Source organism: Mastacembelus armatus, chromosome 10, assembly GCF_900324485.2.
Source record: "Mastacembelus armatus chromosome 10, fMasArm1.2, whole genome shotgun sequence".
Classification (NCBI taxonomy): Eukaryota; Metazoa; Chordata; class Actinopteri; order Synbranchiformes; family Mastacembelidae; genus Mastacembelus; species Mastacembelus armatus.
In genome coordinates, this window is record NC_046642.1 from 3,029,817 (window position 1) to 3,052,408 (window position 22,592).

Consider the following 22,592-nt stretch of genomic DNA (forward strand, 5'->3'; position numbering starts at 1 on the left):
TAATAATACAGATAATAATGAACTTTATATCTATAGCAGCTTTAAAACATAGTTATAGTCCTTAACAAAAATAAAATGACAGATAAATGCACTGGTGAGATATAAATATGTATATTTATTATATTCGACATTAAACTGACTTCAACAAGTAGAAAACAGTTTACAATAGAAACGTGAAAGTAGAAAAAGCTGTTGATCAGTGTCAGTAAATAAACTGACAGTTAACAGATTCGATATAATTTTCAACCGCAACACCAAATTATTTATTTAAGCGCAGAAATGTTTATTTAACAGAAAAAAGTAAACAATTGTTTTTTGTAAACAGTTCGCTCACCGCGGGCCGACGTGCTGACGTCACGACCGTACGTCGGCGGCTGTGGAGGAATGTGCGGAAACTTCTCCGTCTTCACTTTTCTCTGCGCGCTGGTCGTCGAAGACAAAAAGTCACAAAACTGGGGGGAAAAAGCGGAGCAAAAGTTGAGCAAAGTTTGGATCTGAAGACTCGGTAAGTTTCGTCGCTGCCCGGTGCGAAACGTCGGAGAGAAAGTGAAGCTGCGGGAGCGTTTTTTGGGCTGTAAAGTTGTTGGCAGTTGGAGGAAAATGGAGGCTGTGAGGTGGAGAAGAAGGCGCTGTCCGGGGCTGATCAGGACCATGGCTAACACTCCGACACCACCGGGCCGCACTTTGCTCACATTTACCCCACTGCAGCTTCACTTCTCCGGCACAAAGTGCAGGAAAACTCACTTTACTTCCCCCTCACCCTCACTTTGGGTGCCCAAAATCAAAATGTCGCTCTTTGACTTCTGCGCTTCCGCAGTGAAGTTTCGCGAAATGGTCGCTGCTACAACTTTGACTCTCTGAAATCTTAAAACAACAGCTCAAAACACATGTCAGCAAATATGTTTTTCGTTCTTCAATGTTTTAATTCCCATCTAAAGGTGATTTTCTGCGTAAGCTGCTCTAAAGCAACTTTATTATCAGCTGAGAAAACTCATAACATTCAATTATTTGTGGGTTAGTGTGTTGTTATGTGGTCAGTTACTTCCTTTCAGTAACGTAGACACGTAAAGTACATTTAGATTAGCGTTGAATGTCTGTGGGGCTGTTTATTCTCCGGAGGCCTCCTCGCTGTGAGATACAGGCTTAAATTGGCTGTTTTTCAGGCGGAGTTCTGAACGTGTTTCCGTCTGTGGCGCTGTCGACTGAGCTGTGGTGCTGTTTCAAAATGGCGACTTTCCAGCCTGCAGCACAGTGTCATGTCAGAAAGTGACAACAATAAGCCTGTGGAGAGTTACTGCACAGCCTGAACGCTTCATGGCTTCCTGTCTTGGTTTTCGTGGTCAAACCCTCACTTTTTATTTCATGGTGTTTACTGTAGGAGGTTTGTGGACGGTGGTGAAGACTTTATAACATTTAACTTTAAATTCACTGCAGGAAAATTAAACTTTAAAGCTTTCACTTATGAGTCTAAATCAGACTGAGCCCCGACACATTTAGACATGTTTTCAAAACTATGAATTTATTAATAAATACTTTTGTGTTTAGTAATATATGTGGCATATTCTCATTTGGTCTATAAAACTTCAGTAAACTAATAAAAGTGTCATTAAATGTCCTGTTTACCCACTCAAGTAAAAGTACAGAAGAATTTAAAATATATTTAAATGCCAAAAGTAAATAAAGTCATTTATTAGGCAGATTGGCCCAATTCTGAACCACATACAGATACATTTTACCACTGGAATATTAATATTGTGTTCATCACTTTGTTCCAGCTTCTGCAGGTGGAGCTAATGTAACTGACCATGTGGTTTAACCCGTTAATCGATTCATCGGCTAGTTTAAAATTGTATCTGTTTATGTTCTGATGAAGTCAGTTTTCTGCCTGCTGCCTTACTGATTGGTAAATACGTTGTGTTTGGGTCTGTTCTCCTTTTATCACACAAAAAAAACCAACTACAAATCTGTATTTCTACTTCACTGTAATGTCTGTTTTTAAGTGCCTTCCTCTTTACTGTAATACAGAATGCTCTCAGGATGATGCAGAGATACATGTTAAGTTTTATTTTCACTTTTTTGTTGTCATGTCTGTAATTACCCAGTTGTCTGATCCTCCATGTTGTCGCCTTTTCATGTCGTCTTTTAGCTCAGCATGGCCACTCATGTATTCTCGGCGGAGATGTTTCCAGTGGGTGTTCCACTGATAGAGGACGCTCACAGCCTGCCCAGGAATACACTGCCTGCCCCTCAGCTGGTAATGCTGGCCAACGTGGCGGCAGTGACCGCGCCGGAGGGTGGCGCCTGTGATGGCAGCGTGGCTGATGAGAAGGAGATGATGGAGCTGAAGACAGTGGGATGCAGTTACTCAGACAGCGAAGATGAGAGCATCATCAGGTCAGAAGTTAGTTTCCTCGTGCTGTAGCATAAATCATCAGGCTGTGGATTCTGTCTGTGTGGGTCACTGAGTCCATATCCCATCCAGAGTCCGACAGCAACAATGAATGTGGTGTCCTCAGTGTAATGTGTGTGGATCTAGAACCTGGTTCAGCTTATCGGTCTGTGCCGTAGACCTCCATTGTTGTCTTAAAACTATTAAAAACACAGCAGGGAGCCACACCGCTGACCTGGCTCACATGGTTCTTCCTCACCAACAATGGGAGGCCCGTCTTTTTCCAGAAACCAGCTCCAGATGTATCTGTGAGCAGAGAGAAGCTGGTGGAGCAGTGGAAACAGATCAGTGACCAGTTGACTCTTTTTTCCTTCAGAGACAGTAAAAATTGACAGCTGAGATAATGATCAGATGCATCCTTAAAAATCTGTCCAGTCTTATCTCTCTTATGTCGTGCACCTGCAGTTATCAAATGTATCCTCATTAAATCCTGTATCAGATGTGAGAATTCACTAGTCAGGACTCAAATTGAAACTCACATGCGTGTCTCTTCAGGTACAGCTATGACAACCAGAACCACAGAGAGGTTTGTATCATCGAGTACCCAGAATCCCCAGGGCCGGCTGTTGACACTGTAGTCACAGGTAAAGATGTGGAAGAGGATGGGGACAAAGCTGAAGACCTGTCCCGTCACGCTGAGCACCGTCCCTCTAGCAACACCAAAACAGCTCCTCAAGTCACCAAGCGGAAAGACAACCCTGCCGTCGCACCGGAGAGCCTGAAGAAGAAGAAACCTTTCCACTGCAAACCGTGTCACTTCCAGGCTCAGAGTGAGCAGGAGTTTGTGGAACACCTCAGCACCCACAGCATCAGTAAGATGATGGTGGTGAACCGGGTGGAGGGACGCAGCAAGACCAAGACCAAGGAGGCGGAAACACCTGAGTCCCAGGCTCCTTCAGGCGAGGAGGCGGAGAACGGTGGGGATACAGTGACAGGTGATGTCAAAGGGCTGATCAGGTGTGAACGCTGCGGATACAACACCAACAGATACGACCATTACATCGCCCACCTGAAACACCACAGCAAGGAGGGAGAAGACCACAGGTAACACGAACAGGAAACTGGTTTTGACCACTGGTTTGATGCCCAGCAGCTCTTCACACATTAAATTGTGCATTATGATCCAGACCTGAGTGTGCGTGCTGTGTCTCTGCAGGGTGTTTAAGTGCACTCTGTGCCCCTACACCACCGTCAGTCAGTACCACTGGAGGAAGCACCTGAGGAATCACTTCCCCAGCAAACTGCACACATGCAGCCAGTGCTCCTACTTCTCTGACCGCAAGAGCAATTACATCCAGCACATCCGGACTCACACAGGTAGGATGACTGCAAGGGTCTGAATCTGTTTTTTAAGATTACAAAATCTGATTGGTCAGTTCAGACTCCTTTATGTGCCATGAGTGACAAAGATGTGTATGTGTTGTGTTTTCTGTATTCTACAGGTGTGCGTCCCTTCCAGTGTCCGTACTGCGACTATTCCAGTTCACAGAAAACCCACCTGACCCGACACATGAGGACTCATTCTGGTCAGTCCTCCACACTATGTAAAGTGCCTTGAGATGGTGTTACTGTAATTTGGCGCTATACAAATAAAATTTCATTAAACTGAATTAAACTCCACACAAGATGTCAGAGCACAGAAACAGCTGAAGGTTAACACCGCTGTGCTGGAAAACTGACTGAACTAGATGCCCTCTGGTTCTGGTTCCATAGCTCTACATGATCAGAACTAGACTAGGGATCCTTCAGGATGAGTAAATGATTGTTGATAAATAGATTCATTGAACAGACTTCGAGTCTCAAAATAGAAAAAGTAGAACTTGCATGTCTTCGCTTGGGACTGGACTTGGTCTTTACATGTCCAAACTTAAGGTTTAAATCTAAGACCTGAGATTTATTTGATTTGTAAACAGCATCTTTGTCATACGTCTAACAGCAGGCAAACATTGAAAAAATTTAAATATACAATAAATTAGTAGTCAGACATGTACACAGTAAAACTAGTACTGTAGTAGTAGTAGTAGTAGTAGTGGTGGTGGTGAGAGTAGTAAGATATAAGCAGTGTAAGTTTTCCAAGAGCAGTATAATCTAATTGTTTTGCTGTGGATACTAATCTAATCATTTTTGTTTGTGTTGCTCTCACTGAAGCAGTCGGTGTTGGATTAACATGGTAAAGTGATTTACAGTACAACTACCTGTTGTGACCTCCTGTGTTGTGTTGCTGTGTTCACACCAAAGCAGATCAAGCTGATCACACACCCGACATCCATACCCTCATGAGATAAACAGGCCGGTGCTTGTAGAGAACGGTCTGAGACAGAAGCAGTGTTTTCAGGTTTTTCTGCTCTGCTGTGGATGTGATTCCTCCTGCATGAACTGTCTTGTTTCAGAGAGAACTGACATGTTGCATGAAGGTCTTTAGAAAAGGTTTACACTGTGACACTGCCCACTTCTCACTTTAACATCCTATCACTTTTCTGCGTCCAGGTGAGCGTCCTTTCAAGTGTGAGAGCTGTAACTACCTGGCAGCCAACCAACACGAGGTGACACGCCACGCCCGGCAGGTCCACAACGGCCCCAAACCTCTTTCCTGCCCCTACTGCGACTATAAGACCGCTGACCGCAGCAATTTCAAGAAGCACGTTGAGCTCCACCTCAACCCTCGCCAGTTCCTCTGCCCACTCTGCAAGTACGCTGCCTCCAAGAAATGCAACCTGCAGTACCACATCAAGTCCAGGCACTCGGGCTGCAATGTGGCCATGGACATCTCAAAAGTCAAACTGCGTGTCAAGAAACCTAGTCCTGAAGGTGCAGAGGAAAACTCAGATTCCAGAGCAAGCAAGTTCAACAATTCGTCCAGCATCGAGGAGGACTTTGACATGGACGACAGAGACGATGATGAAAGTGTGGACTCAAGCCCCATCAACCTGTCACTCGGAAAGAGCAGCAGGCCCAGCATCACCCAACCGGGGCAAAGTGAAACCCCAGACAAGGCTCAAAAGAAATGTAACGTTGTTGCTGAGAAAGAGAAGCTACCAAAGGTGAAGGAAAAGGTGGAACCAGAGAAAAAAGTCACAACTAGGCAGAAGAAGATGGAAAAGATCAATGAGAATCCCATAGAGAATGTGTGCGTTAAAGAAAGCCAGACTGAGGTTACAGCAGCTGCTGTAAATACAGACAATAAGGGGAAGAGACGTGCGAGAAAGCTGCAAGCTGAGAAAACTACTGTCCAGAACCAAGAAGTTTCTGAATCTCAAAAAGACCAAACAAATACAGATAAAACTGACCAACAAAGACCAGTGGAGGTTGGAGTTGTGAGGCAGAAAGTGGAGAAAAACGAAGACAAGTCAAGGCCTGAAAAAGACAAGGAACCGCAGAAGAATATCAGTGGTAAAGAAAACAAAAGCCTTAACAAGCCCAGGAAGTCTGGATCAAAGAAGTCAGAGAAAATTACAGAAAATGTCAAAGAAGCTCAGCAGAAAACTGACAGTGTTGAGAAAAGTCCTGTGGAAAAGGTGGTCAAGGAAAAGGCAGTTAAGAGGAAAGCTGTGGAGGCTTTAGATCTTTCCAAAAAGTCTTCATCTCACAATCCATCCAAGGGCAAACGGCAGAAAACCACAGCTGCTGAGAAGCTGCAGCTGAAACCTGCTTCAGAAGACACTAAGAAGAAAAATGATTCCACTACAGCGCCACACAAGTCCAGTGGGACAACACCTGTGAGACAAAAGAAGACCAGGAGCTCCAGCAAGAAAGCTACAGGGCTTCAACAAACTGTGGATGCGAGAACTTCTGTCAGCAGTCCATCAGTTGAAGCTCCAAAAGCATCGTCTCAGCTCAACAACCCAACGCAAACCACCAGCTCTGGGCTGCACCAGAATCCCCCGACAGATGAAATAGACCCACCAGTTCCAGAACAAACTTCGAACAGACCATCAGAAGAGATGGAGGTTTCACCCACCTGCAGCTCAGGTGCAGACATATCATCTCCAGCTAAACACTGCCCTGCTCCAACCTTCCTTAAACCCACATCACCACCTTCCCTGGTGCTTCCAGGCCAACGAGTCAAGCCCACTGACCCAGAGGATGATGAGGGCATCCACAGCAGCCACGAAGGGGGAAGTGACATCAGTGACAGCGCCTCTGAGGGCAGTGACGACTCTGGCCTCAATGGAAATGGGGCCGGGTCGGGTAAGCTGGCCAACGACCCCGAAACGCCTACTGAGGAGATCCCAACACCAACAGAGCTGAAGAGTCACATGTGCATCTTCTGCGATCGTACATTCCCTTTGGAGGCTGAGTACCGTCGGCACCTGAACCGCCACCTTGTCAACGTCTACTACATGGACAACGGCGCCACTGGACAGAAATGAGGATCTGTTATCACAGAAGCAGAGTTTTGGTTTGGACATCTTGTTCGAAGCTGTTCTGCCCAAAGCAGTTCACAGAAAACCCACCAAACGGTTCAAGTGCTTCTGGTCTGACGTGTCCGAGCACTGGCACTAGAGCCATTTCATGAAGTACGCTAAAGCTTCTGGTTTTAAAATGTTTTTTTTTTTTGTTTTTTTTGTATTATTTTGAGGATTGAATATGTTTGTTAGCAACTACATGAGCTTGGTCTCTTTTCAAGCTGTCATTTTCAGAAACTTTGTATCTTAAAACACATTTCAAGATGACACCAAATATAAAGTGCCAGATCCTCTAGTCCAGATCTGGTTCAGTTCCAGCCACAGATGGGCGCTGTCACACCCTGAATATCAAATGACTCGTTTCAGTTTGGTGCAAATCTGACAGTAAATTCTGTATTTACTCACCAGTGCATTATATACGTCACCAAGTCTGGATCTAAAGTGGTCTCCAGTATCGTCAAATTGAAATCGTTGAAAAGTTGATAAATTGATTGACATTGCTTTCTGTGGTGTTGAGTTGCCACCTGGTGCTCTGTCGTAGAACAAGCTCAGAGAAGGACCTGGATCTTTGGTTCATGGTTACGTTGGGGGCTTGGACCTTCCTGCAGGTCTGGCTTTGTTTTTGGTACGTGCTATGATGTGTGTCCTATACACCTGTCAGGAATTCCTCACATGTTAAGAACAGTCTGGACTCCCAAAGAACTCGTCATGTTTCACTGACGACGATCAAACGTTAGATCGTGCGTCGCTGATTCCATGTAATTGTCCTGATGAGTCCTGACACCAGCTGCGTTATCAGACAAGTCTGACTGTTGCTAATGTTTGCATAATTTCTGCAAGTGAATTTCAAAAGGACCATTTTGGAAGTCAGACATTTCTTACAACACCAGAACGTGGACAGATTTCATGTCACTTCAGAAAAGGCTGACGTGCGGTCTGCCAAATCTAGTCCGAGACAGAAGAACAGTCGAGGTTTCCGCTCAGCTAAACATTTCATTCTGCTACAAACGGCTGCTGTTGTAATATAGGGGAGGTTAACACATATTTTCATCCAGTGCCTCTGACAATCACTTTTTAGCTTTTCTAACGGTCTTCATCATAACTGCACTAATATTTCTGTGTTTTTTAGTTGACACTTAACATCCTGCAGCACAAACTGCACGTTTGTCTCTAAAAATATGTTTGGTCTCTGTGACGGAAACTGGTTTTTATCAGCTGGTTTCCCCTCAGACTCGTCCAGTGTGAACATTTGTCAGCTTTGAGCTCCATCAGTCAGGCGTTTTGTTAAAGGGTGGCACTTAAAAATCAAGTAGAGTGTTGGAACAGTCCCTCATTTCCAACCATGTTGGTCTTGAGCAAAATAAAATAAAGACTGATGGATTAGCAGCTGGAGTTTAGACATCTGTGTTTAGCATAAAGAACCCCTTCTGGGTGTAGCTGCAGCTTGTCTCTGAATATTCCTGTGCAATATTCCTTTAGTGGAGAAGCCAAAGTAAACTCAAGTCCCGCGTGCGCCGTGTTTTCTTCTGCTTGTACAGAACCTTTTCTTCACCTCTGCTCTGTTTCTGCAGAGAAACATTGGACAAACGTGAGGAAAGATGAAACTGTATTTCATTCCCTGCTGATGCCTTCCACTGTTTCCTGCTTGTATACTCTGGCTTTTGTTGTCTGATATATACTGTTTGTTTATACGTACCTATAATTACACTGCAGTGACATAAAAAGGTTAATGCAATATTATTTTACAGTTGTATAAAATATTATTCCCTGAAGGGACTAAAACCAAGTATGGTTACCATAATGTTTCTATATGACACATTGAGTTTGCTGTGATGTCAGAGAATCGGACACTGGAGGAATCAGGCGAAATTAATTGTGATTGACATTAGTAGATAAAAAGAAAATCATGGAATTATCACGAAAGGGGAAGAAGCTCTGCAGGATCAGTAAGTGGACTGAGTGTAACGTTTCCGGCAGCAGTTTATTAACATCTGATTTGTTCCTGACATCAGTGATAGAAACAATTAAATCAACAAGTTTCCAGATAACCTGTTATGATCTCCTCACCTCAGCATCACCCACTAACACGCTGAGCTCAGTGTATCAAACTCTGTCTTCGGTTTTTAAATAAAGATTTTTCAAAAATATGGTTGTTTGTTTGTCTGGTCTGTGATGAGTGATACAGGTGGAACATTTAAAACGTGTTGGTCGGAGCACAGATGTTTCATACTCTGCAGAAACATAAACCAGGATGTCCAAACATTATTTTCTGTCAGTCCATGGAATAACGTTGTTTTGCGACGTGTTCCTGCAGCAGAAAACGGTTTTTAATGTAGTTCCCACAAACACATGGTGCTCAGAGTTCAGAGGCGTCCCAGCCTGTTGCAGGAAGATAGGACTGCAGACGTCGTCGTCTGGGATCATTCGGGCCTCGTCTGTCCACATCTGTCTGCAGTGAACAGCTTTCCCTGACAGCAAAGTGTCCTCAGCAGTGGAATAAACTCTTCCTACCTGTCCCTGTGTATGGCCCCCTGTCTGCAGGTGTGCAGATTCACTTCTTCTTCTTTTTCTTCACCTGCAGCCTCCTGGCTCCTGTGGCCGACAGTCCGCTGTCCACCAGTCCCTCTGGTTTCTTAGTTTTGTAGGCAGGAGTATTCCGGATGCGTTCCCCCTTTACAGAGACGATGTGTGGCAGCAGTGGCGGTGTCCTCAGGCTGAAACCTGCCACTTCCGGACTGTGAACCTTTAGGAGCAACTGATCGCCTTCCACCGCCGTCACAGCCACCCAACCTGCGAACAAAGACTGAAGGGTCACCTGGGCATCCAACACACTTCAAATCACACACTGTAGGCTGAGGCAGCAGAGGGTTCAGAGTGTGTATGGGTGGAGGCAGCAGAGGTTTGGTCAGGCAGACTGGATGAGGACCTATGGGGCCTCCTGTCTTGATTATTGATTGATTGATTACCTGCAGACGACAGTGTGATGTCAGCTGCAGCCTTCAGGTAACCTTGACCCTTCAACCTGAACTCCTCAGGAACCAGTGCAGGGAACTCCTTCATTCGCTCCGACCCCCCCACAGGCACCTGAACACATCACACACATCCTCACTTAGCACCTGCAGTGTGTCTGACCAGCTGACTGATCATGTGACCACAGATCACCTGACTCACCCCCAGCAGAACGTTCCCAGCATGTTTCTCATAAACTCCATCGGCTTTGTCCAGACTGGTGACGTGAATTGGGACCTGACTGGAGGCCACAACGGAAAACCAGCAGGACTTCTCTCCCTGTAGAGGATGGCTCATCAATAAATAACTGATCATCAATCAATAACAGATGACGCTCACTGGCTGCACTGGCTCTGATGTTTACTGGGGCTTGGCCCTGATCACAAACTGACTCGAATCACTGGTCAATAATTAATAACTAATTGATCAGTGCCAGGTTCCAGTAACAGAACAGGAAGTCAGACCTGCAGAAAGTCGATCCTGGCCAGTGCGCCCACGAACAGACTCATTCCGGGCTTCAGAACAAACGTTCGGGGGACGACAGCGTGAGTAGGAACCACCAACCTCACTTCCTGTTCGTTCAACAGGCCAAGGATCTGAGCGAGAGACATTCAGACATGGAGAGAGAGAGAGAGAGAGAGAAAGAGAGAGACTGATAACAAGAAAGTACTGCACTTTTTTACTGAAGTACTGAACTCTGAGACAGTTGTACTTTATCTGACTGCTGACATGAGTAGCTGGAAGGTTGTAGTACAGTTGTTGATAGTTGTAAACAACAAAGTGAAACTCACGTCATGATCCTTCATGATCCCCGGAGTGTCAAACAGCCAGTGAGCGTCTTTCAGCTCGTTGTGCGTGAACGCCTCAGTCGAGCCACGGATGGCTGAATGTCGGGTCACACAGGTGACAGGTGAGTCACTCACAGTGAAGCAGCACATAATCAGGAATTATCACCTAAAACAAACACCTGCCGTCCAGTCACGTGTCTCCGAGTGGCCTCACCTGTCGCCGTCATGTCTCCGTCTTCATTTTCTCCAAAAGCCAAACTGTCAGGATCAAACTGGATCTCATCTGGTCTGGATGCAACGTCAAAGCGGAACGTCCTGCCAACACGACCTAAACACAGATGGGGGAACGTGTGAACAGGTAAACAAGGCAATGGGTGATAGAGGGACAGGTCTCGCCGTTCTATCCTGACTCCACTGCCTTACCCACGAGGTAGCCCTGACTGCTGAACTTCCTCAGCCTCTTTAGCTCATCCGGCAGCAGATCGCTCTCCATCTGTCGTGACGCTTCATTCAGTCGCTCCTGCCGTCTGAACATCCTGTATGGCGTCGGGTTAATGATGGGAAACTTCAACAGGTTCAGAGTCGTCCCTGAACGCACCACAAAAAACCATAAACATAAATAAAGGGACAGAATGATCAATGACAGTTATTGGTTTTTTAAGGGACAATTAATTCAGAGCAGTCTGACAATGAACTACTGGACATTAAATTGAGACAAATGTGAATGGAGTCTGGTGCTGACTGACCGGGCCATGGTGATATGGTGGCCTTGTGGATGAGCTCTGAGGCTTTGGACTTGCAGTAGTCGGACTCCAGCAGAGTGTTAAAGAGGGTTGACTTCCCCGCATTGGTACACCCCACCAGGTACACGTCACCTTTGTATTTCCAGGACCTCTGAAGGCTGGTGATGAGAGTCTCGATGCCATACCCAGTCTTGGCGCTGATCAGGTGGATGTCAGTCACCTGCCCTCCGAATCCGGCGTCCTGGCAGTACTGGGAGAGCTGCCGCTTGATCCGCTGCAGGTAGTTGGGAGCATCTCTAGGAAGCAGGTCGATCTTGTTGCCGAGGACGATGATGTGTTTGTTGGTCCCCACGAGCTCGGGCAGGTCGGGCACGATGGAGTTGGGGAGGTCCAATAAGTCCACGATGAGCAGCACTAGGGCCTGATGGGGGCGGATCTGCTGCACCACGGCCCGGTATTGGTCTCTGGACATCTGCAGGTTCAGGGCCTTGTGGTGGTGGGTGAGCAGGTGGCAGCGCTGACAGGTGGCCCCGCTCAGACCGCCCTCCTTCAGCAGGGTCTTGTACTTCTCACTTGGCAGGTACCCCGGGACATCGATGGCGGTGCAGTGCAGGACAGCACCACAGCCCAAGCAGCAGGTGTCACTCACTGGCTCACATTGGTCTGGAGTTCCAAAAATCTTGTGGTCACCTTTACCTGCCATCTTCTTCCTCTTCTTGGTCGTTGCAGCCACAATAGTTTCATCCAGCGGAAAGTCGACATCATGGAACTGGATGAGGGCATCAGGGTTGGTCTCCTGCTTAGCCCCGCCCCTCAATACCTGCAGCTGGCGCTCTAGAGACCTCAGGTGTTTCTGAGGAAGGGTTTGCTGGTTGTCAGGGCGAGCAGGGGGGGAGCTGAGGCTCAGCTGGTCGAGGAGATCCTTCTCCTGATGGAGGTCTTCGTCAGGGTCTGTACCAGGAGACAGAATCACGTTTACTGTCAGGTATATTTGCACATTCAAGTAACTTGACTGGTAGAGCGGCTCACAACATGCTTTGTCATAACAGTTAATACACAAAAGAGAAAAGAATAAAAACAGAAAAATAATAAATCTAAGTAAAAAATAAAAAAGAATCAAGTGATGGTGAAGTGGGTTGTCATGGTAACACATCATGTGATATACTGTCAATTTGTGTTCCTCTATCTCTGCTGTTTGTAGAGCTGGATCTCGGCTCTGGCCTCTCTTTGATCTGTTTTGATTCATGAAGTCACTGAGACCACAAAGCCAATATGTTACACATGAACTGCACCAGCCTGTGCAGACGCAGCATCATGTTAACTGACACTGAAACCCAACTACTGCACAGTATTGATCAGCATTGATCAGTATTGATCAGTGAGGAACACGATGAGTCCAGATCATGGTGAACTGTGAATATGTTTGTCTTAAAAGCTTGAACATTGTCTGTTTTCTGCTGTTGACTCGTTTTTTATCATGAGGCCACTTTTCAGTTTGACATGGGCCTATAGTACTTTGCCGTTTCTCAGTATTTGTAGTATTTCTACCTCTGTAGTATTCCCGCTCCCTAACTGCGGTGACGTATTTATGTATCACCTGTATCATACGTATGTAGTACTTGTTTAGTACTTGTGCAGTACCTGTGCAATCTACAAACACGAATTGTTCCTCTAGGCTCGGGTCTACGGTGCAGCTCCGGATTCTCCTGCCGTGCCCGCTGCAGAGCTGCCGGCTCCGTCCCGGACCTGGTCCTAGTCCCAGTCTGGAGGTCGCAGCGAGGGGGCGGCGGACAGGGAGACAGGCAGCCCTCCGCACACTGAGCCGGAACACCTGGAACATGTTGAACTAATCCCGATACACCTGAACCCTGAACCCTGAACACCCCGAGCTCACCTTGGAGCCCAAACACATGCTGCTGCTGACACTTCCTGAACGGATGTGACGTCAAACTCGTCGCTCGTCTCTGCTCCGTAAAAAAACATGCCTATAATAATTATTTTATTTTCATAATTAAAACTGTTACAGGATCTGCTAATAATAAGAAATCAATATTTAATCAATAAGTGAAAATGAAAAGACTTAAACATCATGTCGTCACAACTTACCTCAGACAGGAGGGTTCACTCCGCAGCAACTTCAGGAGCCAATCAAAAATACAAATAAAAGGTCACAGCGAGATTGGGGGCGGGGGAATTGGGGTCCGGGTGTTGTACCTACGGAGTCTCTGAAGGGTCAAGGTGGGAAAATCATCCTCAAAAACATGGGGCTCCACCCCCCCACCCACCTCCTCTCTCTACAGTGAGACCTCTGGTGCAGAGAGGATCTCTGGTAACTTCCCGACTGGGCCTTTTCTGCTGCGCGTCAGTTTGTTTTTCTCTCGTTTCAACATGTGGAGATTGAGAAGTTGCTCACTGAGATCAGCTGCTGCCCTGATCACACCTGCTGCTCAGGTGAGTTCAGCTCTAATAGACCAGAACCAGACCAGGACCAGACCTAACCCTGACCCTGAGCTGCAGTTTGAACAGTGCTCAGGTCTGATCCAGTTTCCTGCAGCTCAGAGCATGTTCAGGTATGAACCAGGTCAGAATCTCCTGTTTATGTTTCTGATCAGAGACAGCTGGAGGATCAGCTTCATATTGGAAGTTTGTAGGTTGTTATCGATCTTTGGACTGATGTCAGTGAAAAGTGGAACATTGACCAGCAGGTGAAGGGCAACTGCAGACAAACAGCAAAACAAACAAACTGTATTTCAGCCTGTGAGCTGAAGATCACAAGTGAGTCATGTAATAATCCCGCCAGGCTCAGTTTTCTAACAGCAGCAGATTAAAGGACAGTTCGTGTTTCAAACATGTCCACGGTCACGTCTCTCAGCTGTAATGATTTCAGCTGCTCACCAGGCGGCAGCATCTCCACACCAGCCTCATTAGCGCCGTCAGTACTTACAAGGTTCCTGTGTGTTTGTTTATAAAGTGCAGGACAAACATCACATTTCAAATGTCGTGTCAGTGAATGTGTAGAAATGAAATGAATAAATTACTGGGCTTAAAAGTTTCTGTTTGATTTTTGAGTTTGACCTTGAGTTTAACATTTTCTTGAACTTCAATTTTAAAAAGCACTAAATGTTCACTGTGAGGGTGAAAATCACCATTTTCAGTTAGAAATCAAGACAAACAAACAAACAAACGTGCACAGGGAAATAGACATAGTATAAAAATATAAAAGGTCTCTGTGTTCCTGGTCTAGGTCACTCTGTAGTCCAGACTTCAATCTGCTTTACCACCAGAGTGAGACCTCTGTTCTCTTTCTTCCTCTCCGCAGCCTTGTGTGCACCTCTCCACTGGTCCCCAGCAGAAACACAGTACTTTCTACGAGTTCCGCACCTACTGCATCCGTCCAGACCAGAACGCCGCCTTCCTCAAACTGACCAATGAGAAGATCCACCTGCGGACCGCCCACTCTGAGCTGGTTGGCTACTGGAGCGTTGAGTATGGCGGCCTGAACCAGGTCTTCCATATATGGAAATATGGTAAGACATCCTTCATCTGTGTCAATGTTGTTATTCATGAGGTCTTAACCTGTGCCTGACACCCCCCTCCCAGATAGTTACTCTCACCGGGCAGCTGTCCGGGCAGCCCTGGCTCAGGACCCCTCCTGGATGTCAGAGTACATCTCCAAGGCAATGCCGATGCTGACGTCTCAGGACAATGAGGTCACCTATCTGGTTCCCTGGAGCAACCTGAAGAAGCCACCAAAGGAAGGTGGTAAGCCCCGCCCCCACAGTGTAAAATCAAATGACACCACATCTACGTTATAACACCAGGTGTGTGTTTCAGGTGTGTACGAGCTGGTTTCCTTCCAGATGCGTCCAGGTGGTCCGGCGGTTTGGGGCAGTGCTTTCCAGGCTGCAGCCACCTCCCATGATGCACCAGGGTACAGCAAGCTGGTGGGAGCATTCCACAATGAGTTCGGCCAAATGAACAGAGGTACGCTGTCAAGGACATGACCCACGAAGACCCTGATGGTTCCTCACAGAACCACCTGGGCAGTCCAAGTCCACTGTCCTGTTAATGTTAGTGTCCTGTGACAGTGTCTGCTGCCTAATGTCCAGTCTGCTGCCACTGTGTCCGTGATTAACGTCGTCTCTCTCTTTCCGGCTCAGTTCACGCCCTCCGGTGGTTCGAGAGCGCCGACCAGCGAGCTGAACTTCGACAGAAAGCTCATACTGATGCTCGGGTAGTTGCTGCAGGTGAGACCCCGCCCACATGACAGTGATGACTTCATTAACGTAGTATTAAAAGGGGAATGCATTAAAGGTACTTGTTTATAGGCCAAGCACCAGTGGTGCAGCAGGTGAATTAGCTTCATCTATAACGACACATCATTTATTTATATAACAATGTAAAAGGTTTACTTATTAATGATTTCAATCAATAATCAATGGCGTCGCTAACAGACCTCTCCCTCTCTCAGTCAGGAACAGCGTCGCCCATCTCGACTTTCAGCAGAACAAACTCCTGTTTCCATGTCCTTTCTCACCGTTGAACTAACTTCCTGTCTCACCTGCATCTCCATGGCAACAGAAACAAACACTATGAACACCTGAGCTTTGTCCTCCGTGGACCTCTGCAGTACAAATGGTCCTGAAAACACATTGTGTCATAGGACGTGTGAGTGACAGCTGCAGCGTCCAGACCTGTGGTGGAAAAATGACAGACTGTGCCTTTAAACTGAGCTCTGCTGCTGACTGATGTTAGCAAAGCTGGTTTATTTCTGCTGCATGTGAAAACACCTGAAAAATAAACCGAGACATGACCTGACACACTGTTTGTGTGCTGTGTTGTAATAGATCATCGATTGATCACTGATCATGTTTTATTTACAGTAGCTCAGCTGTACGCTACATGCACAAACCTGATGCAGATATGAATAATGGGACATTTTAAGGTTTGCATGGAAGCTAACATTATTTTAGTTCAAAGTCTGGACGTGTGTTCTGGTCTCCTGTTTAACACAAGACGTCAAATTGACCTGAAAAATAAAAAGTTTAAAAGATGCACACACAGAAACGTAACATAATGAATAGATAATGGGGTTTTCATATTCTAGGCCAGAAATCAGACATTAATCCTGAAAACGTCTGTAACACTGGACCTCACAGTGAAAAGGAAGCTAATGAAGGTCAGAGGTCAAACGGTTGTACGCGTGAATTAAAGACGCGCTAAAAGAGCCGAGTGGAAACACAGGATCTGTTTTATTTTAATGTGGTTCTGGGCCAGTAACAGTTCCCATCCGCAAATGGTGTCACATTAAACATTTCCTGTTGATGATCAGAGAATAAAAACAGGTTTCATCTTCTGGGGTTCAGTGCAAAGACAAAAAGATCAATTAACACCTAAAGTGCTTCAGATGTGAAGCTGTTTCAGTCTGAGCAGCTGTTTTATCAGCCGTTTCAGTCAAAGCAGCTGTTTCAGTCTGCGCAGCTGTTCCAGTGTAGCCTCCTGACAACATGAAACAAAGGAGAAACCATGATTGATCAGTGATCGATCAGCTGTTTCCTGTTCAATACTGTAGTGTGCTGTGAGGAGCTGATGAGGTATTTTACTGTTTTACATCCAAACTAACAAATCTGCTCCTTTTATCATCTTAAAAAAATTAACTATAAAATCAATCAACTCTTCTTGTATCGAGCGCTCTGTTAAACACTACAGGAAACGGTAATGCCACTTACGCTGCCAAAATAAAACAACAAATTACAGATCAGCTACACATATAAATAAAAGTTTGACAATAAAAATGGAATCAAAAGGTTTTTAAAAATCAATTTTTGCAGTCGAGCCCTCGGCCGTTTGAAATGATTCGGATTCTTCATCGTTAGTTCAGGAAAATAAGAGACGTGTTCATTAGAGGCACCGCTTCGATCAGAGAACAGAAAGAAAAATGTCTCAGTAGCGACATGAAGCCGCACAAAGTTTGATGTTTGCTTTGAAAGTCATCTGGAAACGGGCGGCGCCCGCTGAGCAGCCTCCACAGGAAATCATTTGCATTGACTGGCTCGAGGCAGCAGGTGACAGGTGACGAGGGGCCGTCCTCTCTGCTGCAGGGTCAAGTCTAGGCTGGAGCTCCAGCTTCCTAATGTCATATGACCACATGGTCAGGCGGTCACATGACACTCTCCCTCAGTCCACTCGCCCCCCCAGTGGCTCCTTGGTTCGAGCTCAGTTTTGGAATATCGATGGAGACGTCTTTCCTTCTCACAGAGTTGTCTTTGGAGTGATAGTCGTCACTCTGATCCTTCGCAAAGTTCACGAACACCTGAAATGACAAACACAATGTGCTCAGGTGGAGCTGCTCCTCAGTCACTCATGGTTTCCACTGGCTGTCACTGTCAAAAAGAGTCAACCCAGCTGTAGTTCTCGTTTGTTGTTTGTTTTTGTCAACTACCCAGTCAGAGTAAAAGGTGCTCAGTAACACAGATATTTACAGAACCTGCTTCCCCAGTGTCTCTCTGATTGGCTCCCTTAGAGCGCACCTGGTCACGTGTGTGTTTTGCATCTTTACCTGATCCAGTGTGGTCTGAGTAACGGAATAGTCTTCGATCCTGAGCGTCTCTTTATTTTTGGCCAGGATGGAGAAGATGTGAGCGAGTGACGTGAGAGAGGAAGGCAGCTGGTACTGCAGCATGTTCCTGTGTTTCTCCTTCAGCGTGCTGCCGCTCAGCTCGCTCTCTATGAACTTCATGACGGGCAGCAGGTCGGGGTCGGGCCCCGCCACCCGCAGGATGATGGTGTACCCGTCACCAAACCTGGGGACAAAATCAGCAATTCCAACAAACAGCAACTAACAACAAACCAGCTGCAGGACGATGGTGTCGTTGCCAGAGCTAAGAAAGACTGTAACAATCTGCTACTGGCAGGCACCTGTTGTTTGTGTTACCTGTTCTTCAGGTGCTGAACACTGCCGAGACATCTGAACCTGCCGTTCACCATGATGGCCATCCTGGTACACAGATTCTCACACTCCTCCATGCTGAAACACAACACACACACAGTCAAATACACGGTGCTACCTGTGTGAGGTGAGGACACGGTGCCTCCTACCTGTGTGAGGTGAGGACACGGTGCCTCCTACCTGTGTGAGGTGAGGACACGGTGCCTCCTACCTGTGTGAGGTGAGGACACGGTGCCTCCTACCTGTGTGAGGTGAGGACACGGTGTCTCCTACCTGTGTGAGGTGAGGACGATGGAGCGTCCCTCCTTGATGACGCTGTGGATGCAGTTCCAGAGCGCTCGTCGAGCTTTGGGGTCCATGCCAGTTGTGGGTTCGTCCTGTAACGAGGAGGACAGCCAGGTTGAGGCTGGCCCACAAGTGGAGCAGGAAGCCCAGGGTGAAGGTGAGGAGGAGGAGGAGGAGGAGCGGCATCTCATGAGCTAACAAATACCTCCTCTTCTCTCCTCAGTGAAAGCAGCTCCTTTTAATGCCTCGTCTCTTATACAACCCCCCACACAACCCCCTCCCCCAAAATCCGATGGAGCTGCTCTATGATTGGCCGAGAGGGCTCAGGTGCTGTTGTGTAACCTTGCTCTGTGGTGGTGCTGTAATTCACAGCTGCACTGTAAAAACTCACATCTCACTTTGCAGAAAATTATTAATTTTTCTCCAGAACTTTCACACACGTCCTGTGGTCTTCCTGTGAGGACTCAGCTGCTCAGGTTTCATGGGGATACTTTAGTTTTTATCACATGCTCTTATTGTGGAATTATGTGATGAAAACTAAATCATCTCGTTGAGAAACTCAACCTGCTGAGGAAGACCACAAGATGTGGCTGAAAGCCTCAGAAACAAAAGTTTGTGCTGAAATATTTTGTCCGAACTTTATTGTGACACCTAAACTATTCCACTGCAGATAGACATGTCTGCAGAGATTATAGAAGAAGAAGAAATAGTTGGGCATTACCAGGAAGACGACAGGTGGAGCTCCAATCAGAGCCATAGCTGTAGACAGTTTCCTCATGTTTCCTCCGCTATAACTTCCTGCTGCTTTGTCAGCGTATTTCACCAGACCCAACTTCCTGATCCCCCACTCTGCCACCTGTCAGTCAGACACCATCAGAGTCAGTGTGGACAGTGTGGACAGTGATTGCAGTGTAGACAGTGTGGACAGTGACTGCAGTGTGGACAGTGTAGAGAGTGATTGCAGTGTAGACAGTGTGGACAGTGACTGCAGTGTGGACAGTGATTGCAGTGTACACAGTGTGGACTGTGACTGCAGTGTGGACAGTGTGGACAGTGATTGCAGTGTAGACAGTGTGGACAGTGACTGCAGTGTGGACAGTGTGGAGAGTGATTGCAGTGTAGACAGTGTGGACAGTGACTGCAGTGTGGGCAGTGATTGCAGTGTGGACAGTGACTGCAGTGTGGACAGTGTGGAGAGTGATTGCAGTGTGGACAGTGTGGAGAGTGATTGCAGTGTGGACAGTGTGGACAGTGACTGCAGTGTAGACAGTGTGGAGTGTGATTGCAGTGTGGACAGTGTGGACAGTGATTGCAGTGTAGACAGTGTGGACAGTGTGGATAGTGACTGCAGTGTGGACAGTTATTGCAGTGTGGACAGTGATTGCAGTGTGGACAGTGACTGCAGTGTGGACAGTGTGGAGAGTGATTGCAGTGTAGACAGTGTGGACAGTGATTGCAGTGTAGACAGTGTGGACAGTGACTGCAGTGTGGACAGTGATTGCAGTGTGGACAGTGACTGCAGTGTAGACAGTGTGGACAGTGACTGCAGTGTGGACAGTGTGGACAGTGACTGCTGTGTGGACAGTGTGGACATTGACTGCAGTGTGCACAGTGACTGCAGTGTGGACAGTGTGGACAGTGACTGCAGTGTGGACAGTTATTGCAGTGTGGACAGTGATTGCAGTGAGGACAGTGTGGACAGTGATTGCAGTGTGGACAGTGATTGCAGTGTGGACAGTGACTGCAGTGTGGACAGTGTGGAGAGTGATTGCAGTGTAGACAGTGTGGACAGTGATTGCAGTGTAGACAGTGTGGACAGTGACTGCAGTGTGGACAGTGATTGCAGTGTGGACAGTGACTGCAGTGTAGACAGTGTGGACAGTGACTGCAGTGTGGACAGTGTGGACAGTGACTGCTGTGTGGACAGTGTGGACAGTGACTGCTGTGTGGACAGTGTGGACATTGACTGCAGTGTGCACAGTGACTGCAGTGTGGACAGTGTGGACAGTGACTGCAGTGTGGACAGTGTGGACAGTGACTGCAGTGTGGACAGTGTGGACAGTGACTGCAGTGTGGACAGTGACTGCAGTGTGGACAGTGACTGCAGTGTAGACAGTGACTGCAGTGTGGACAGTGTGGAGAGTGATTGCAGTGTGGACAGTGTGGAGAGTGACTGCAGTGTGCACAGTGACTGCAGTGTGGACAGTGTGGACAGTGACTGCAGTGTGGACAGTGTGGACAGTGACTGCAGTGTGGACAGTGTGGACAGTGACTGCAGTGTGGACAGTGACTGCAGTGTGGACAGTGTGGAGAGTGATTGCAGTGTGGACAGTGTGGAGAGTGATTGCAGTGTGGACAGTGACTGCAGTGTGGACAGTGTGGAGAGTGATTGCAGTGTGGACAGTGTGGACAGTGACTGCAGTGTAGACAGTGTGGAGTGTGATTGCAGTGTGGACAGTGTGGACAGTGACTGCAGTGTGGACAGTGTGGACAGTGACTGCAGTGTGGACAGTGTGGACAGTGACTGCAGTGTAGACAGTGTGGACAGTGACTGTAGTGTAGACAGTGTGGACAGTGACTGCAGTGTGGACAGTGCCTGCAGTGTGGACAGTGTGGACAGTGCCTGCAGTGTGGACAGTGTGGACAGTGACTGCAGTGTGGACAGTGTGGACAGTGACTGCAGTGTGGACAGTGACTGCAGTGTAGACAGTGTGGACAGTGACTGCAGTATAGACAGTGTGGACAGTGACTGCAGTGTGGACAGTGTGGACAGTGACTGCAGTGTACACCACAACTGCCCTGTGCAGCGGTTACTGTCAGACTCACGTCACAGACTTCCTTCTCGGGGACCCCTCTGAGGATGGCGTACAGCTCCAGATGTTCTCGTCCTGTCAGCAGCTCATTGATGGCGTCGAACTGGGGACAGTATCCCATGTTCTGATGGACCTCGTCAATCTCCCTCAGGATGCTGCAGACACACACACACTGTCAGCTTGATGCGTCCAGCTCTCATTCTTCTTCTTGTCATCAGTCAGAAGATAAAAGACTGGGTGTTTCTGTTTATTTCAAACGTTTTCCTGCTGATACACTTTAAATATTTTCTCTGGGTATTAAGTGAACTACAGTTTTCTGTAGTACACCATGTACCAGCTCAGAAGTAACAAGTCATGGCAGCATCATTTAAAATCTTTACATACACACATTTCTGGGATTAATTCAGTATAATAACACAAATATTAGTGACACATAGCTGAAACGTTTGGCTGCTTAATAACCTGAAAACATCCAGCTGCTCTTGTGAAATGTGGGAAATTACAAAACAAAAGACGAGGCAGAAAAACTGAGCTTTAACTCCTGAAGATTGAAAGATAAAAACAGCTTCACTGAGTTTTGTTCTGATTCTGAGTTTAAGCTGCTGAAAGATGATCTGAGCAACAGCTGGTGAGCTGCCCAAGAAAAACTCAGATCTGCAGCTGCAGATGAAGATTGAAGTTACTTTACTCGAGTTTTTCTCTTCTGAACTCAAAGTGTTAATCCCCAGGAAGCAGGTCAATCCCCGAGTCCAGAAACACAACAACAACAACAACAACAATAAACCAAGTGCTGGGACTTCAGGTTCCCCTCAGGTCCTGAACGCAGCAGCTCTCTGCTTCAAACTGAGGTCAGATTATAACCTCACCTCTTCCCAGCCAGGAAGGCTTCTCCACTGGTCACCACAGTGTCTCCTGTCAGCATCTTAAAGGTGGTGGTCTTTCCAGCTCCGTTTACACCAAGCAGGCCGAAACACTGACACACACACAAACAGAGGTCATGTTGGTGTTTTCAGGGTTGCACAGAGTTTAGAATCTCAGCTGAGTGGTGCGTTTACTCTCACCTCTCCAGGAGGAATCCCAACACACAGTCGATTCACTGCCGGCTTCTCTTTCCTCTTAAACACCTGCAGGACAAGTGACATTTTTAAGA

At 46.9% G+C, this 22,592-nt stretch overlaps 4 protein-coding genes across 5 annotated transcripts in view; 2 read left to right on the top strand and 2 right to left on the bottom strand.

Moving 5' to 3' along the window:
* Window positions 1–348: 348 nt before the first annotated feature.
* rest (RE1-silencing transcription factor) lies at window positions 349–9,002 on the top strand. The gene is made up of 6 exons (XM_026331326.2): window positions 349–505; window positions 2,147–2,394; window positions 2,945–3,493; window positions 3,606–3,766; window positions 3,892–3,975; window positions 4,937–9,002. The coding sequence occupies exons 2-6, from the start codon at window positions 2,153–2,155 to the stop codon at window positions 6,817–6,819; spliced, it is 2,919 nt and encodes a 972-aa protein (XP_026187111.1). The 5' UTR covers window positions 349–505; window positions 2,147–2,152; the 3' UTR covers window positions 6,820–9,002.
* noa1 (nitric oxide associated 1) lies at window positions 8,820–13,324 on the bottom strand. The gene is made up of 9 exons (XM_026331327.1): window positions 13,037–13,324; window positions 11,399–12,346; window positions 11,076–11,240; window positions 10,867–10,980; window positions 10,656–10,747; window positions 10,329–10,460; window positions 10,027–10,143; window positions 9,822–9,939; window positions 8,820–9,645 (listed from the first exon to the last, which is right to left on the bottom strand). Exons 1-9 carry the CDS (start codon window positions 13,233–13,235, stop codon window positions 9,407–9,409), a joined length of 2,124 nt encoding a protein of 707 aa, XP_026187112.1. The 5' UTR covers window positions 13,236–13,324; the 3' UTR covers window positions 8,820–9,406.
* Window positions 13,325–13,621: 297 nt separating this feature from the next.
* Window positions 13,622–16,213, top strand: nipsnap3a (nipsnap homolog 3A (C. elegans)). Of its 2 annotated transcripts, none has more exons than XM_026331333.2 (6): window positions 13,622–13,846; window positions 14,715–14,922; window positions 14,996–15,154; window positions 15,230–15,379; window positions 15,556–15,642; window positions 15,867–16,213. In XM_026331333.2, the coding sequence occupies exons 1-6, from the start codon at window positions 13,784–13,786 to the stop codon at window positions 15,941–15,943; spliced, it is 744 nt and encodes a 247-aa protein (XP_026187118.1). In that variant the 5' UTR covers window positions 13,622–13,783; the 3' UTR covers window positions 15,944–16,213. The 2 variants fall into 2 exon arrangements, with proteins under 2 accessions (XP_026187118.1, XP_026187117.1); XM_026331332.1 differs by having other exon boundaries at window positions 13,623–13,846; window positions 14,996–15,157.
* A 415-nt stretch (window positions 16,214–16,628) lies between these two features.
* abca1b (ATP-binding cassette, sub-family A (ABC1), member 1B) overlaps window positions 16,629–22,592 on the bottom strand; it is a 35,032-nt gene continuing 29,068 nt past the window's right edge. The window contains exons 42-49 of the mRNA XM_026331335.1: window positions 22,504–22,566; window positions 22,309–22,415; window positions 21,456–21,597; window positions 19,351–19,485; window positions 18,618–18,721; window positions 18,330–18,422; window positions 17,955–18,198; window positions 16,629–17,708 (exon numbers count right to left, since the gene is read on the bottom strand). Of these exons, the coding sequence (XP_026187120.1) occupies window positions 17,556–17,708; window positions 17,955–18,198; window positions 18,330–18,422; window positions 18,618–18,721; window positions 19,351–19,485; window positions 21,456–21,597; window positions 22,309–22,415; window positions 22,504–22,566 (1,041 nt within the window). The 3' untranslated portion in view covers window positions 16,629–17,555. The remainder of the gene's footprint in view (window positions 17,709–17,954; window positions 18,199–18,329; window positions 18,423–18,617; window positions 18,722–19,350; window positions 19,486–21,455; window positions 21,598–22,308; window positions 22,416–22,503; window positions 22,567–22,592) is intronic.

What these genes read in the sequence shown, in the direction of transcription:
- rest (XM_026331326.2), top strand. Translation starts at nt 2,153, where the DNA reads ATGGCCACTCATGTATTCTCGGCGGAGATGTTTCCAGTGGGTGTTCCA. An exon ending in AAGGAGGGAGAAGACCACAG is followed by an intron (nt 3,494 to 3,605) that starts GTAACACGAACA and finishes GTGTCTCTGCAG; the next exon opens with GGTGTTTAAGTGCACTCTGT. An exon ending in GCACATCCGGACTCACACAG is followed by an intron (nt 3,767 to 3,891) that starts GTAGGATGACTG and finishes TGTATTCTACAG; the next exon opens with GTGTGCGTCCCTTCCAGTGT.
- noa1 (XM_026331327.1), bottom strand. Translation starts at nt 13,235, where the DNA reads ATGTTCCAGGTGTTCCGGCTCAGTGTGCGGAGGGCTGCCTGTCTCCCT. An exon ending in GGATCATGAAGGATCATGAC is followed by an intron (nt 10,461 to 10,655) that starts GTGAGTTTCACT and finishes TCTCTCGCTCAG; the next exon opens with ATCCTTGGCCTGTTGAACGA. An exon ending in CCAGGATCGACTTTCTGCAG is followed by an intron (nt 10,144 to 10,328) that starts GTCTGACTTCCT and finishes CATCCTCTACAG; the next exon opens with GGAGAGAAGTCCTGCTGGTT.
- nipsnap3a (XM_026331332.1), top strand. Translation starts at nt 13,784, where the DNA reads ATGTGGAGATTGAGAAGTTGCTCACTGAGATCAGCTGCTGCCCTGATC. An exon ending in TGATCACACCTGCTGCTCAG is followed by an intron (nt 13,847 to 14,714) that starts GTGAGTTCAGCT and finishes TCCTCTCCGCAG; the next exon opens with CCTTGTGTGCACCTCTCCAC. An exon ending in TGCTCGGGTAGTTGCTGCAG is followed by an intron (nt 15,643 to 15,866) that starts GTGAGACCCCGC and finishes TCCCTCTCTCAG; the next exon opens with TCAGGAACAGCGTCGCCCAT.